Source organism: Pieris napi, chromosome 3 (assembly GCF_905475465.1).
Source record: "Pieris napi chromosome 3, ilPieNapi1.2, whole genome shotgun sequence".
Classification (NCBI taxonomy): Eukaryota; Metazoa; Arthropoda; class Insecta; order Lepidoptera; family Pieridae; genus Pieris; species Pieris napi.
In genome coordinates, this window is record NC_062236.1 from 10825450 (window position 1) to 10840022 (window position 14573).

General features: G+C 33.1%; 1 protein-coding gene across 1 annotated transcript; it reads left to right on the top strand.

Annotated features, from left to right (window-relative positions):
* The first annotated feature begins 8795 nt into the window (after positions 1–8795).
* On the top strand, positions 8796–14182 carry LOC125063725 (dual specificity protein phosphatase MPK-4-like). Its single transcript, XM_047670309.1, has 8 exons — positions 8796–9182; positions 9375–9506; positions 9672–9771; positions 10225–10460; positions 11034–11182; positions 11750–11920; positions 12739–12928; positions 13738–14182. The coding sequence occupies exons 1-8, from the start codon at positions 9074–9076 to the stop codon at positions 13839–13841; spliced, it is 1191 nt and encodes a 396-aa protein (XP_047526265.1). The 5' UTR covers positions 8796–9073; the 3' UTR covers positions 13842–14182.
* The last annotated feature ends 391 nt before the right edge of the window (positions 14183–14573 follow it).

The following is a 14573-nucleotide window of genomic DNA, read 5'->3' on the forward strand; positions in this document are numbered from 1 at the left end:
ATGATAGATATATCTTATTAACAAGTATCCCAATATTTGGTAGAAGTAGTAGCACTTAAAATGTATTTCAGACAGGTCTCATCTCTATGATAGTCATTGTTGCGGGATCAAGATCTATGGCAGAGAATATATTTTGGTTAAAATACGTAATTATTCAGTGTGTATGATAACGTTTATTTATTTATTTAAAATGGGCACACTAACGAAACCCATACAGACACTTACAGAGAACACACAACATAAAAGTGGACAAGTGTGACATATACTTTTAAAAAAACATTACAATTATAAAAGAGAAAATAGTTAATCCTATCAAAATAAACGACAAAAAACTAGATTAATTTACAAATATTAAATTAAAAATTTGCAATTTAAAAATGTGATATTTCTTCTTTGCAATTGTTATTGGTGACGGTACAATGGCTGCAGACGCCTGAAGACATGGAGAGTGTCATAAAATAGATCAACCTCGTATGTCCTCGAAGCATCGTTTATGTATTTGAAGTGAGTTTTATTTTTTTATTGAATCTGACAATGATAATTTTGTTAAAACACATCCCGTTCATGCTTGAAACGTTTGTTGAAGAATTTGAAAGCGTACCAACTAAGTAGGAGACTCAAAAAATTCATATAAAAAAGATCGATCAAATAAGAAAGTGATTCGGGAGCATTCCCTCAGGTCGTTGAATCGTATGATGTAACTCGCTTAATTATATTACAGTTGCGTAAGGGCATTGTCTCCGGTCCTACAACTTTCTTGCATTGTGAGAAAACACAAGCACTTACAGCTTTATAGACATTTTACGTGGGTAACACTAAACATTTTTAGAATTGGCCAGTTAGAAACATTGCTAATGAAAACTTTTTGAATTTCAATTTTAGAACTCTTTGGTAACCTAATGTAGTATATTGCATTCATTTGTCATTTGTTTTTGTGAATTGGCGGCAAATCTAAAATTCTTGTAACACGTGAAAATGAAAATTGCGAGAAAATTTTCGGACAATGATTTATTATGACTTTCGTTGTGGCCTTTAAGGCGGAAACATACTACTAAAACGCGACGCGACGTGTCGTGTCGACACCCGATGTCCATCGTGCACATTACCAACACGCGACACCACGACACGCTTGCAAATTCAAAAGTCATTTAGCTGATTTATTCCCCGCGCAATGTGCCAGCAAGTTTTTACCAATTTGAGGTTCAGATTCGAGGAATGTTTTCAGCGCAATGGTGCACACCCGGATGATGTTATTTTTAAGAAATAAATTTCCCAGATGTCTATTTTAATTGAAATCAAAAATTATTGTGTATTTTATATTTTTATATATTTTTATTTAGTATTTTTATTATATTTTTTTCAAATTTTCAAATCTTTCTGGCCCACTCTGTATTTTTCTAATAAACTGAATTGATTAGCAGGTTATTTGTATTAAACTAACAACATCTTAACTCCCTGTTTTTGTCCTTGTATTGAGGTAATCTCATGTCATATAAAACAGAATATTGTTTCACCAACTCAATTAATTGTTCGTCGTTAATTTCGCCAATAAATCCAAAAATATCTAAGTATATACAATATAAATTGACATTCGTGTCAAAAACTCGAAAGACTGACGCATGACGTCATCATCACAACATCCACAACACGCCGATCCAAATCGATTGGATGTTACCGCGTGTGATCACATGGCGTGTTGTCTATGTGCATCTGACCATATTAAATATATGGGATTGATAAGTACTGACATGCGTCGGATGGCGTGGTGTAGCGTCGCGTTTTGGTAGTATGTTTCCGCCTTAAAGTTATGATAGGGTGCTATTAGCATTTCAATGAAGCTCGAAATTTAAAATGTTTTTTAATTTATGGTCTATAAAAGAACGTCATGCTGCATTAAACAGTTCCACACTGCTAGTGAATGGTCTACCATCGACTCTCACAATAAGTAATAGGTAACGTTGGCGTCATATCATTAGAGGTGAGGCAAAAGCCCGGCGTTAGCAATTAGGGAATGTACAAGTATAAAACAAAGCAGAGTAATAACTTTTGTTATTATAAGACTTATAATCTGTGTAATAACGAAGTAATATTTTTCATCTGCATCTATATGCTACACAGATCATTAATTAGTAATAAGAATATTACGACACCTCCGGAAGTATATAGTGTCTTATATAGTAGTCTTTAGGCGTTAACAAAGAGGTGTAAATTGTCTAATCTTATTCCGCTAAAATGATAGCTGTAAAGTATAGTAAGTAACTGATAATTTGGTATTTGAACTTCCTTCTGCTGATTTCTAGGAAGAATAGAGTTCAACGCGCGCAATAATAACGGTTTATAAACAGATCAGAACGTGCATATCTAATATCACATTTACAACCAGCCTTTGCTATCGCCGTGCAAGGCAAAAACTCCTACAGACTTGTCTTGTCTTAAAGAAGTTGGTGGGTAAGATTGAGCGAAAGATGCCCAGGATAAAGAGAGCCAGGTGGAGGAGGCTATACTCTATAAGAGGTACTTGGAAAAATAATTTCAGAGATGGATGAATATTTAGAGGAATAAATGAGGCTTAATTATGATTTATAGTTTTCTTGTAGCAATATCGTAGCCTTCTCGTTTCCCCAATGACTCGAAAAAATGAAAATAAAGTCAAAGTCAAAAATCATTTATTCATGTAGGTAACACAATGTATACTTATGAACCTCAAAAAAGAAATATACATTAAATGCTTCTAATTTTACATTTACTGCCAGTTCTCAAATCAAGGGCGTAGGACGGAAGAAAAGAACTGGCAATAAACTCTCCGCCACTCTTTTTAATCGCCAAGTTTTTGGTTTTACACAACGTTTGTAAGGAGCTGTAACCATTACACCAAGTTCCACATGACATCTTAAGTAATAGCAGCGGAAATGCGGCACAAGAATTTAAAATATTATTTACTAATGATGAAGAGGTACTAGCCGAAATTGAAGCGTATTTTGAAACTAAGAAATCGTTCTATAAATATGGTACCGAAGAATTGTATGACCGCTATAATCGTTGTATCGCTCACGAAGACTAATCAAATTCTATAAAAAAATATATTTGTTCTATGTTAGTTTACCAACTATTCAGCCCACCTGTTATATATAATAATAACTAGTTTACCATTTTCGTGTGAAATATAGTGTTTTGTAATTGGGTTAATTTACCATTAGTGTACAAGGAAGCGTGTGCCGATCGAGATTGCATTACGCGTTGCGCAAGCGGCGCTCCTGTGACATCGTACACTGTAGACGAACAATGGATTCGTCTGCATTGTAACATAATATGATTGTATCTTTAAAAGCGTGCATTTTACTTCCGGATACAATTAGAATGGAACTTTGCTAATTGATGTTTGTTAAGTGATTCAAAAATTTGTAAGTTGGAAACATGTTTTATCGCAAAAGAATATATTACTTATATATACGTATACACTAGCCGTTTCGCGCCCGCTTTGCTGGACGAATTAAAATAAATTTTATGTTTCATTATTTTATTTTTTTTCATATTTTTATTATTCTTCTTTTTAACTTCCCGCTAAGAAAATTGAAATATTTCGAAAATCGAGTTTTTAACAGATGTTGACGTTTAGAGGTTCTAGGAAGCCTCTTTTGTTTTTATTAGCGGGAAAAATTTTCATAAAAGTAAAAGAGAAATAAAAAAATGAAGGAACGTTGGAATTAAAAAAATAAATAGCCATAAACCATCTAGGAAAAATTTCGCATCGAATGGTGGTAGTTTCATGTCGATACGACATGTGGTTTAAGCGTGAAAGAGCCTCAAACGAAGACCATTTTCTTTTTATATATATATATATTATATATAGAAGATTTATAAAGTCAAACCTGGATAAGGGAGATCTCAAGGGACCGCGATCGCTTTTTCTCTTAGAGGTTACTTAGAGGTCATTAACCCGAGTTTCTACCTTACAGAGTTACAGAATAGAAGGAGTCTGTCTTACTTATAGAGGTCTATAAAAATACGACAAATATGACGTAATTAGAAACAAAATACGTGTATGTATGGGTATTAAATTTTTATTGAAATAGTAGCTGCACAGTTTAATCTAATAATTAGATTTTAATTAATACTTAAATAACATTTACTTTAAAAAAATACGTTAATATGTTTTGCGAGTCTGGTTTTAAATTTTTTGTATGATTTTCAAGTTCATAAATTCTATCAAATATGCTTTGATCAACCGCCGCATATTCATAAAATTTGTGACGGGTCTCCAATGCCTTTAAGCAACTGCTGTTTATGAACTGACTGTATTAAGCTTGACAAACAAGTCGGTACTCACATTTTTTTAATACTAGAATGAGTTCATCGAATTATAGGTAATAACAAAACAATAACAGACGCACATTTGGTTTGAATTAAATAAGGGTCCCTCGAAATTTAAGAATGTGTCATAAATAACAAAAGTTAAACGCGTTCCACCGTCGCTTATGGAGGTATAGGTAAGTAAGGTTCACGCGTAACAAATGACTGTCACTTATACAGGTTTTATATTTCTTACTCATAGAGGTTTTAGGAGGGCAAAATGGGACCTGGTAAATACTCTCATTAATAGAGTTTTCTCGCTTACCCAGTGCTGAGTTATCCAGGTTGTATATATATATCAGTGGTGTTACACCCTTTTTAGGTCTGGGCCTCAAATTTCTGTATCTGTTTATGATCATTTTTTAATCTAATAGGCAAGTAGGTGATCAGCCTCCTGTGTCTAACACACAACACTTTTTGGTTCTAAGGCAAGCCTCCTCACGATATTTTCCTTCACCGTTAGATGGGAAATATCCACATATATAAAGAAAGTCCATTGTCATTTTGCCAAGCCACTAGGCCAACACTGCTCATCGTGCATACATTTCAGATAAATCTGGAACTGTGATTGTAATTTTTGAAAAAATAATAATAAGTATTTCATTTATTTATAATTTTGTTAGATTTATTATATTAATAGAAAAAATATTAGTCTACTCTAGACTTTATCGGCTTAATATAAATCCGCAACGCAACCTTGTCCTGATATAAACCTTTCGAATATCTGATTCCAATTTGTGGTATGACTTCTTATATAACATTATGTCAAGGAATTCTATTTGTCTTATGCCATTCAATTTTTGCTATAAATAAAACTATTAACGCACCTTCTGTTGTAATTTCTTTTTTATTGAATAGAGCACACGGCAAGAGGTGCACCTGATGTTATGTGATGCGGCTTACACTTGCAGAAGTCTTGCAAGTGCGTTGCCGACCTTCTATTGTTTAAGTTTACTGGTAAATAGTAATTGTTTGTTGTATAAAAATTCGGTGTAGACGCCATCACAATAGGGTCGTTGACGGATTTTTAATAAGTCTCAGAAGTAAGAGAGTTTCTTTGTATATTATATACAGTATACACTAAGTACATATATGTTTGAATATGGTAGGAGTGATTTAAAATTTTACGCAGGGTCGTTAATTTGTTACTTACATAATGTTTTATGACAACAGAATAGTATGGCGTCGCCAATTATGTAAATATTGCACAAAATTGACATCAATACACAACATGCATTAATTTCCTTATTTCAAATTTCTTCGAAAGACGATATTTTGTAGCGATCACAAAGATTAGTTATTATTATTAAGTTATACTTCATTAAACTAACGAAACGTCTAATAATCGTAATTAAATTTAACTTTAGTTCAGCCAATACATTATAAAAATCGCCAAAAAGGTATTAATTGCCCATAAAAATTACCATAATTAAGAAGACGATACGGAAACGGAAAACACATGGCCATTCATTATATAATACAACCTTCATAAAACTATCGACATTTACTTATTCAAATATACAATAAGACATAAACAAATCTAAGACGCATTAGTACTCGTACCTATTTAAAGCAAAGCAACCAAAAAATTTGCGGTCATCCAAAGTTCATCTCTTTAAGTGAGATTTCGAGGGGCACAATAGAAATAAAATAGCTTTCCAATAATAAGAGCAACAACCAAATGATAAATCAGTATGATTTAGGTAGCACACAAAAAGCCATATGTTTTAACCTCAAGATGTCGTCATGTTCCCCTTACTTACAACGCTGGTTCTGTACTTGTCTTAAGTCTTGATTCGTCATGTAATAAATGTATTCCCAAACATAAAGACGTATACCTACTAAATACATATAAAGAAGATACACAAAGTGAATATATTAGAAAAAATACTAAACCAACCGATGCCCTCACAAGCTTTAAAACGAAAATGGCACTGACGACCGATGGAAGGGAAAACATATTGGAAGGGAACAAAGATAAAAGTAGTGGGCAGGCCAAAAAGAAGGTGGGCTGATAGAAGGGAAAGACTGGCAGTCTATATTTGGACAGGGTTGGAGGAGGCCTTCACCCAAGAGGGGCCCATATCCACATAACATATTACTAATAACATTTAGCTATGTAAAGGCTATCAACATTTGAAATCTAACTTAAGGATAGGGAAAAAAGGCTTTATCACTATTGTTACTTTCCCAAAAAACGAGGAGTCAGCATGAGATTTAAAATTTAAAATTCTGTACGTTCTTGCGAAAGTGAAAAATTGCCCAGTCATCGTTACAATCGTTAAAAATCTTATGCAAGATTCATTAAATGTGTAAAGTAGGAGTAGTGGGGCAAACTTCAACACAGCTTTAAGGACTTTTAATTTTTACATTGAGACTATTTTATTGTACTTATGTATACATGACTTTAACTTTTTTCACCCTCGAATCACAGGGGTGTGCCTAAAAGTGTTTTCTGAGAGATCGTAGCTTCCTAATAAAACAATAAACGAATATAATTTATTTATTACTTTTTTTAACTTGTGACTTGATGACCATTTATTATATATTATAAATATTAGTCGAAGAATTTCATTGATTTTTATTTTTTATCTAATAATATACAGATTTACCAACACATTGAATTTGATAACAACAGCAATAAACGAGATAATGTTTAAGTACGTGTGGTAAAAAAACCCAAGAATTGCTTTAAAAACGAGATTTTGCAATCCGTGTCGAATCACCCGCGTCCGAGTTGAATATTAGAAAGTGAACTTTTTAACACAAATACATAATATTTAGCACGTCAAACTTATTGTGATTTTGAAAGTATTTGAATTCATGGCACATATAACATTTACAGGAATTAATAAGATTTTTGTTGCCACAACCGGTGGGTAACAATCGGGTGGCAGGGCTGGCAAAATGCCACGGGCCCCCGACCCAAGAGGGCCACTGTCCAAGAGATATTATATTCTATGGATGAATGTGAAGTCTCCAATACGCATTGGGCTGGCGTGGGGACTACAGAACATTCCCTCTCGCCTAAGAGAGTAGGCCTATGGCCATTAGTGGGACATATACAATGTGTAATTGATTACTCTGAAAATCTCAAAGTTTATTAAAATTAGACTGAGTAGGTACAACGTGAAGATTTTTACTTATAGGGCCCCATCAAAAGACGACTCATTGGTCTAGTGGTTAGTACCCCTGACTGCGAATCCATGGGTCCCGGGTTCGATCCCCGGCTGAGACGAACATCGATGTGATGAGCATTTGGTGTTGTGCTTAGGTCTTGGGTGTTTAAATATGTATTTATATATCTATCTATCTATCTATCTATAATATGTATATATATACGTTGCCTAGTACCTATAACACAAGCTTCACCAGCTTAGCATGGGAGTAGGTTAATCGGTGTGAATTGTCTTTAAAAAAAAAAAAAAAAAAAAAAAAAAAAAAAAAAAAAAAAAAAAAAAAAATTTGCCGCGGGCCCTAGATGATATAGTTACGCTGGTGGGCCACAACCAAATTAAATATATATATTTTAATATGTAAAATATTAGAGCCTTTTGTAATTTTTACGGCAACTTGTATTATATAGGCTGATGGAAATATTTGCTTTGTTCAATTGTCTTCGATTTACATAATATAAATTTATTTCTATATGTGCTAATTTTTACTTGACACCGATTAGATCTAACAATAAATTTTGCATAATGTAAAAATATACCTACTTTTTTAAGTACCTATTTTGAGTTTACATCGTTAACAATTTCTTTTCTTAGAGTTACACGTCACGTGGTTGACAGAACGCCAGAATTAAAGTACGCAAAACGATTTTAGAGCGTACTTAAACAAATACTATTTTAAAGTTTATCAGAGGAATGGCATTTTTTTGTTTTCTTATTCATAATCCTGTGGCTCTAAATAGGATCCGTTTATTTATAGTCAAGTATGTGATCTGAGCATCCTACGCCTGACGCATGTTGTTTGCACGTATCAGACATGTCAGTTTCCTCACTATGTTTGGTTTTATTGTAGGAGCTACTATTACTTGCGCACATAGAAAGAGAAATGATTTGGTGCTCAGCCGTGATTCAAACGCACGACCTTAGGGTCTTTACACGCGCTTAAACCTAGATTAACACTGTTCTTCCTTTGGCTTCATACAAGAATTAAAATTGTAAAAAAACATCTTCAGTTTACTTTGTTTTTTAATACATCTGGCAAGTTTCGACTACTTCGATTAAAAACTTATTGGTTTTGCCACACAGGGGTCATACTTAACGTTCAGTCTTGTCTTTTAATTATTATTAAAGACTGGGCTTGGCTTACCAGCTAAATTGATGAAAGGACAAAAAAAATATAAGGTACAATTTGAATAGAATATTTGTAGCTTTAGCTTTACTTCATAGTTGACAGTTACAGTATGAAATGGACATTTGACAGTTTAATTTTAAAACTCAGCGCGCGCTGTTTGCGTTTGCGCGAAGTTCTAAATAATAAATATTGCAATTTCCAATTTGCAAATTCCAAACACACCAGACGAAAAATTATATTAATTATTTGTTCTATAATCAGTGTTAAATTAAGATTGTTATGCATAAACCTACAATATTGCCTTCTCTTTAATTAATCATAACCACATTTTACCAACTTTAATGTAAACCATTTGCCTGATCATTGCTTCTTAGTGATAACGATACAAGTCAATAATTCGCTTGTATATTAATTATAAATGGCTAAACAAGTAGCAGAAGTTGAAATCCACGCGATTGATTCGCTTAAGAATGATGCTGATGATCTAGACATAAGCGTTGATTTAATCGATGATGGACTTTTCTTGGGTACCGTATAAATAATCATTCATATAACTCATCATTAATCTGACTATATTTAGATATTATCGTTATTAGAAGCTGCGTCTCGTAATGCCTATTTGATATAATTGTTCATCTGAGATGTGTTAGTTAGATAGATCGAGATCTCAGATAGTTAAATAGATAATAACGATAATTGTTGAAACTGTACAATTCCAGGTAACCTAGCATGTGCCAGAGACCACAAGACACTTGAGAAGCTAAAGATAACACACATTCTTACATTGGACCTTGTTCCTCTTCCCCGAACAGTACTTGACCGTCACACCTTTACCTTCAAGTTTGTGAAATGTAAGCACATAAATGTAACATATGTAAAAACCACATAAATAAAAATATATGCAAGAAATTTTTTGCAATCATAATATTGTTGTGTGTTGTATTGTATTTATGTTGAAAAGATCTTCACTTAGTAGATAAGTAAATATGTACTGTTAAATGAATTAACATTTTCAGTGGCTGATATACCAAAAGAAGATTTGATTACTCAACTACCAACCTGCAATGAGTTTATCAAAGAGGCTATTACAAATGGAGGGACTGTGCTTGTACATTGGTTTGTATTTGGCATTAATTTTAAAGCGTTTTATGTATATTCTATTAATACACTTTAACATGAAGTGATACTTAATAAATTATATTATGTTTAGTGTATTAGTTGTAAAATGTATTTTAATTTTCTATTTTACAAGTAGCAACTAAATATCAATTAAATAAAGATATTTTGAAAATTTCATAATTAATTCATACATAATTGAAAAACAAACAATCTGTACATAGACTGTATAAACTGCAGTGGGCCACAAAAATGTATTGTTAATTTTTCTTTAGAAGGCTTCTTTGTTTTTGTTATTCTTGTGTTTTTATTTTGTATTTTGGGCTCAAATAAACAGGCTTAACATACAGACTGCATTATATTTCATAAAATATGCTGTTGCTTTGGTTTTTGCTCTTCTTACAAAGGTATATTATATTTGTAATATGGATCCCATTGTTCTTCAATTCCCAGCTACTTTGGTGTATCAAGATCGGCAGCCATTGTTATTGGGTACATTATGGAGAAATATTCTCTTTGCTATGAAGATGCTTTTGTCCTTGTGAAAAGCAAGCGGAGGTTCATTGGACCAAATGTGGGGTTTGTAGCTCAACTGAAGTTATTTGGACATATGGGATATCAGTTAAACAGGGATGATCCAAGGTTTAAGCAGTTCAGATTGAAAATGGCAGGACAGAAATTAAAACAAGGTATTATCAAATAATAATTATCTTATATGGATATCTTTTAAATAAATGTATTAAACAGTACAATGTTTTAAGTTTTCAATAACTTATAAAAATAAAATAAATAAATCAGTGCCACTACAACCTTTTTAGGTCTGGACCTCAGATTTCTGTATCTGTTTCATGATCATTTGTAAACCTAATAGGTGAGTAGGTGATCAGCCTCCCTTGCCTGAAAAACACCGTCTACTTTTTGGGTCTAAGGCAAACCGCTTTCCTCATGATGTTTTCCTTATATGTTTGAGCGAATGTCAATTACTTATAGTGAATTTAAAAGTATGGCATGGTATAAGGTACGAAATGTTGTAAACTTTTTAATAAAGTGATTGAATAATACATGGCGTATCATGTGGAGGTCCTTGGTTTGAGTCCTGGCAAATCACAAACGGTTTGTGTTCAGACAATGTAAGGGCTACTTGGTCTAAAAGAAATCTATCTATATATAAATAGATGCATAAGACTGGTTATCCTATTAAAGGCGTACTTTACCAAACACCGTATATTTATTTTTATGTCACAACCTTATTTTATTTCTAGTAAAAATCCTGCCGCAGCTATTCGCGGATTTGGTGAAGCCGGATCCAGGTCTTGTAAGGGAGCGGCCGGATCCCATTGTGTACAGGTGTAAAAAATGTCGCCGAATCGTGGCCGGACAAAGCAATATTATACCGCACATACCCAAACAGGTATTTATATTGTATAGCAAATATCACTAAAAATTAAATATAACATTATGATGTCCAAGTCAACTGTTAAAGTCTGCTAAACTTTCAAATTTATCTGTATTGTAAAATACTCCGTTAACAGAAATAACAAACATGCATAGTGTTTAGGAAAAAAAAAAGTGCATAGTGGACACAGTTTTTTAAGACAGTATTAAGAAGTGCTATACAGCACAACATTATTGTGTCAAATCTACTCTGAATATATTTTATATTTGGTCAGCCTAATGTCTTACAACCATGTCCTTTATATATTTTTTATGTTAGATAAAATTTTATTAGAAAATACAAATAATTATTCCATATTTAAAAAAAAAATTAAATATACGAATCATTTGATTGTATTATTCCAAATTAAAAAAAAAACCAATTTTAAATGTACAACTCTTTTAATTGTATTATTCCAATTTCAAAAAATGGATTTTAAAGATTTTATTAGATTGTAGAGTTAACTCAATATAGAGACGCTGAAGATACTGCGAATATTCTGACTTGTGTTAATCGATTATATACTAATTCGCAAGTTTCTAGGTAAAAATAGAATTAGCCAAAAAGGGAATGCGGCCTCCTCCCAGTACTCTAACAGGACTCACGTGTGCCGAGAATGGGCAACTGCTGATTGACAAACTTAAGAGCCTCGCTTGTCAGATCATTGAGGAAAAAGATTGTGGGGTCACAGTGCATGATGATGGACCGAGCCAGGTGATTTTTGATCAAGATATTGTAACAAACTAGTTTCATAAGATAAACCTTATTCGCGTCAGCGTCGGATAAATTTTCAAATTTACAAAAAAACTACTACTACTACTTTTTTTTAGTATACCAATATATAATTTCTTTGGTGCAGGATTGTCCTCACGATGTGACTGTTAATACCATTTTTTTGTTACTTGATTGTTGTAAAGACATCACATACCTTTTGATTGTATTTGTCCATACCTTTTGATGATGATGTTTCCTGTCAAATTAGTTTGAAACCAAAACGGAAAAGGAAATAAAAATTTTACTTTAGTTTAATGTGATTAAATATGCTGGTGACATCGGTTCCAGTACCAATTTACTCCATCAAACGTTGACGCATTATTGTATGATGATTATTATTGTAACAAATATAGAAAAATTATTGTAACTCGTATATGCGGAAAAGTTAAAAACAAATTGATAGGTGATTGTAATATTAAAAATATATATTATATGAACCTCTGGTAATATAAAGTTAATTTTTAAAACTTAAATATAATAACATATATTCAAGGACTTAGCTTGCAATAACATCAATATGTTTTTGAATATATAACTACTTTATTCTTACATTAATAATTATTTAATTGCTGCCCCCGCGAACTTCGTTTCGCTTTAATATGATTTCTATACAAACCCCTCATTCTCTCCATAAAAATCTTCCTCAGAGTTAACGGAATTAAAAAAATACTCCAATTGTTCCAGCCGGCTTCGAGTTTGGAGTTAAGCAACATATTTTGCGATTAATTTTTATTAATATAGATTTATAATTGAACCAGGTGCTGGACGGATATAATGAGGAGAATATGGTAGATGCATGCATAACACGCGCGGATGCAGTAGAGGCGTGTCGCTTGATGTGGTTTGTGGAGCCCATGGCCTGGATGCCAGATGTCACGCGGGCACCATCTGGGAAGTTGCACTGCCCTAAGTGTAATAATAAGATCGGGAGCTTCAGCTGGCTTATGGGTAAGTAAAACGAAGAGCGCCACACACACTTACACGAAATACTCTACAAACTCACACATACACGAAATACTCTACAAACTCACACGTACACAAAATACTCTACATACTCACACATACACGAAATACTCTACAAACTCACACATACACGAAATACTCTACAAACTCACACGTACACAAAATACTCTACAAACTCACACATACACGAAATACTCTACAAACTCACACATACACGAAATACTCTACAAACTCACACGTACACAAAATACTCTACATACTCACACATACACGAAATACTTTACGTACTGTGTCGTACATGAGATACTCTGCGTACATCTAGTATTAGAAGAGCGCCACACACACTTACACGAAATACTCTATAAAGTCACACGTACACAAAATCCTCTACATACACACACATACACAAAATACTCTACAAACTCAAAACATACACGAAATACTTTACGTACTGTCACGTACATGAGATACTCTGCGTACATCTAGTATTAGAATAGCGCCACACACACTTACACGAAATACTCTACATACTCACACGTACACAAAATCCTCTACATACACACGCATACACAAAATACTCTACAAACTCAACATACACGAAATACTTTACGTACTGGCACGTAAATGAGATACTCACACCCATACGAAAACCACTCTTTAGACATCAGTTTTTTAATGAAGCTTGTTAGACTCAGTGTCAATAGTTCAGTTCGTGCGAGTAAGAGAACGAAAGATACGATACATAAGAAAAGATTTTATACGGACTTTTTTTAATATTTTAATATTTTTTCCAGGATGTAAGTGCCCATGCGGACAAAAGGTGGCGCCAGCGTTTTACTTAGTCCCATCAAAGGTAGAATGGTCTAATATCGTGCAAAATGTTCAGGTCACCCTTTAAATTACAACTTAAAATCTAGTCAACGGAAAAGATTGGTTATGTAGGCACCGCAAGCGTGGCGTTGAACATAATAGATGCGTATTTATTAAAGTATTCTAGTACAAAATTCGACCAATGACCTATTATAATTTGTATATAGGTATCTTAAATCCAGAGACAAGTTTGCCATATTTTATCTCTGCGTGTCGAAAATAGCTTACAATTTGGTCAAGAATGTTATTTAAATAATGTACGTATGTTCGTCCGTTTATTTCTACCAACCAACAGAGCATATTGTATTGAAAACTTGATCAGCGCTCCGTGGATGTATTTGGAACTAAACCTAAGAACAAACACTCAAATATAAATTGTATGGAAAATAATACATATATGCATTCGGGCTGTCAGAAAATGACAATATCTTATTGACATAGACGAATACCTGACGAAACTCGTAACGTTCATACTTTCAATGAGAACTTTACGATAATTAAAGGTACCTTTAGAAGAAACTATAGTTTTTACAACGATTTATATATGTCGATATACCGTTAGTTTGACATTTGTTTTTCTATATAGTCGTATGTGGTGTGGACTCATTTAGGTCCGTTGTGCGTAAAACAGATATGGTTTGAATTGTTTAGTTCCAAATGAGTCTGGAGTCTTTTGAATTTTAACATAAATTTATTGTTATTTATTCACACTTAATTATTAGTGTGTAGGTAAACACACTAGCAGCTTAATAGGAGAGCC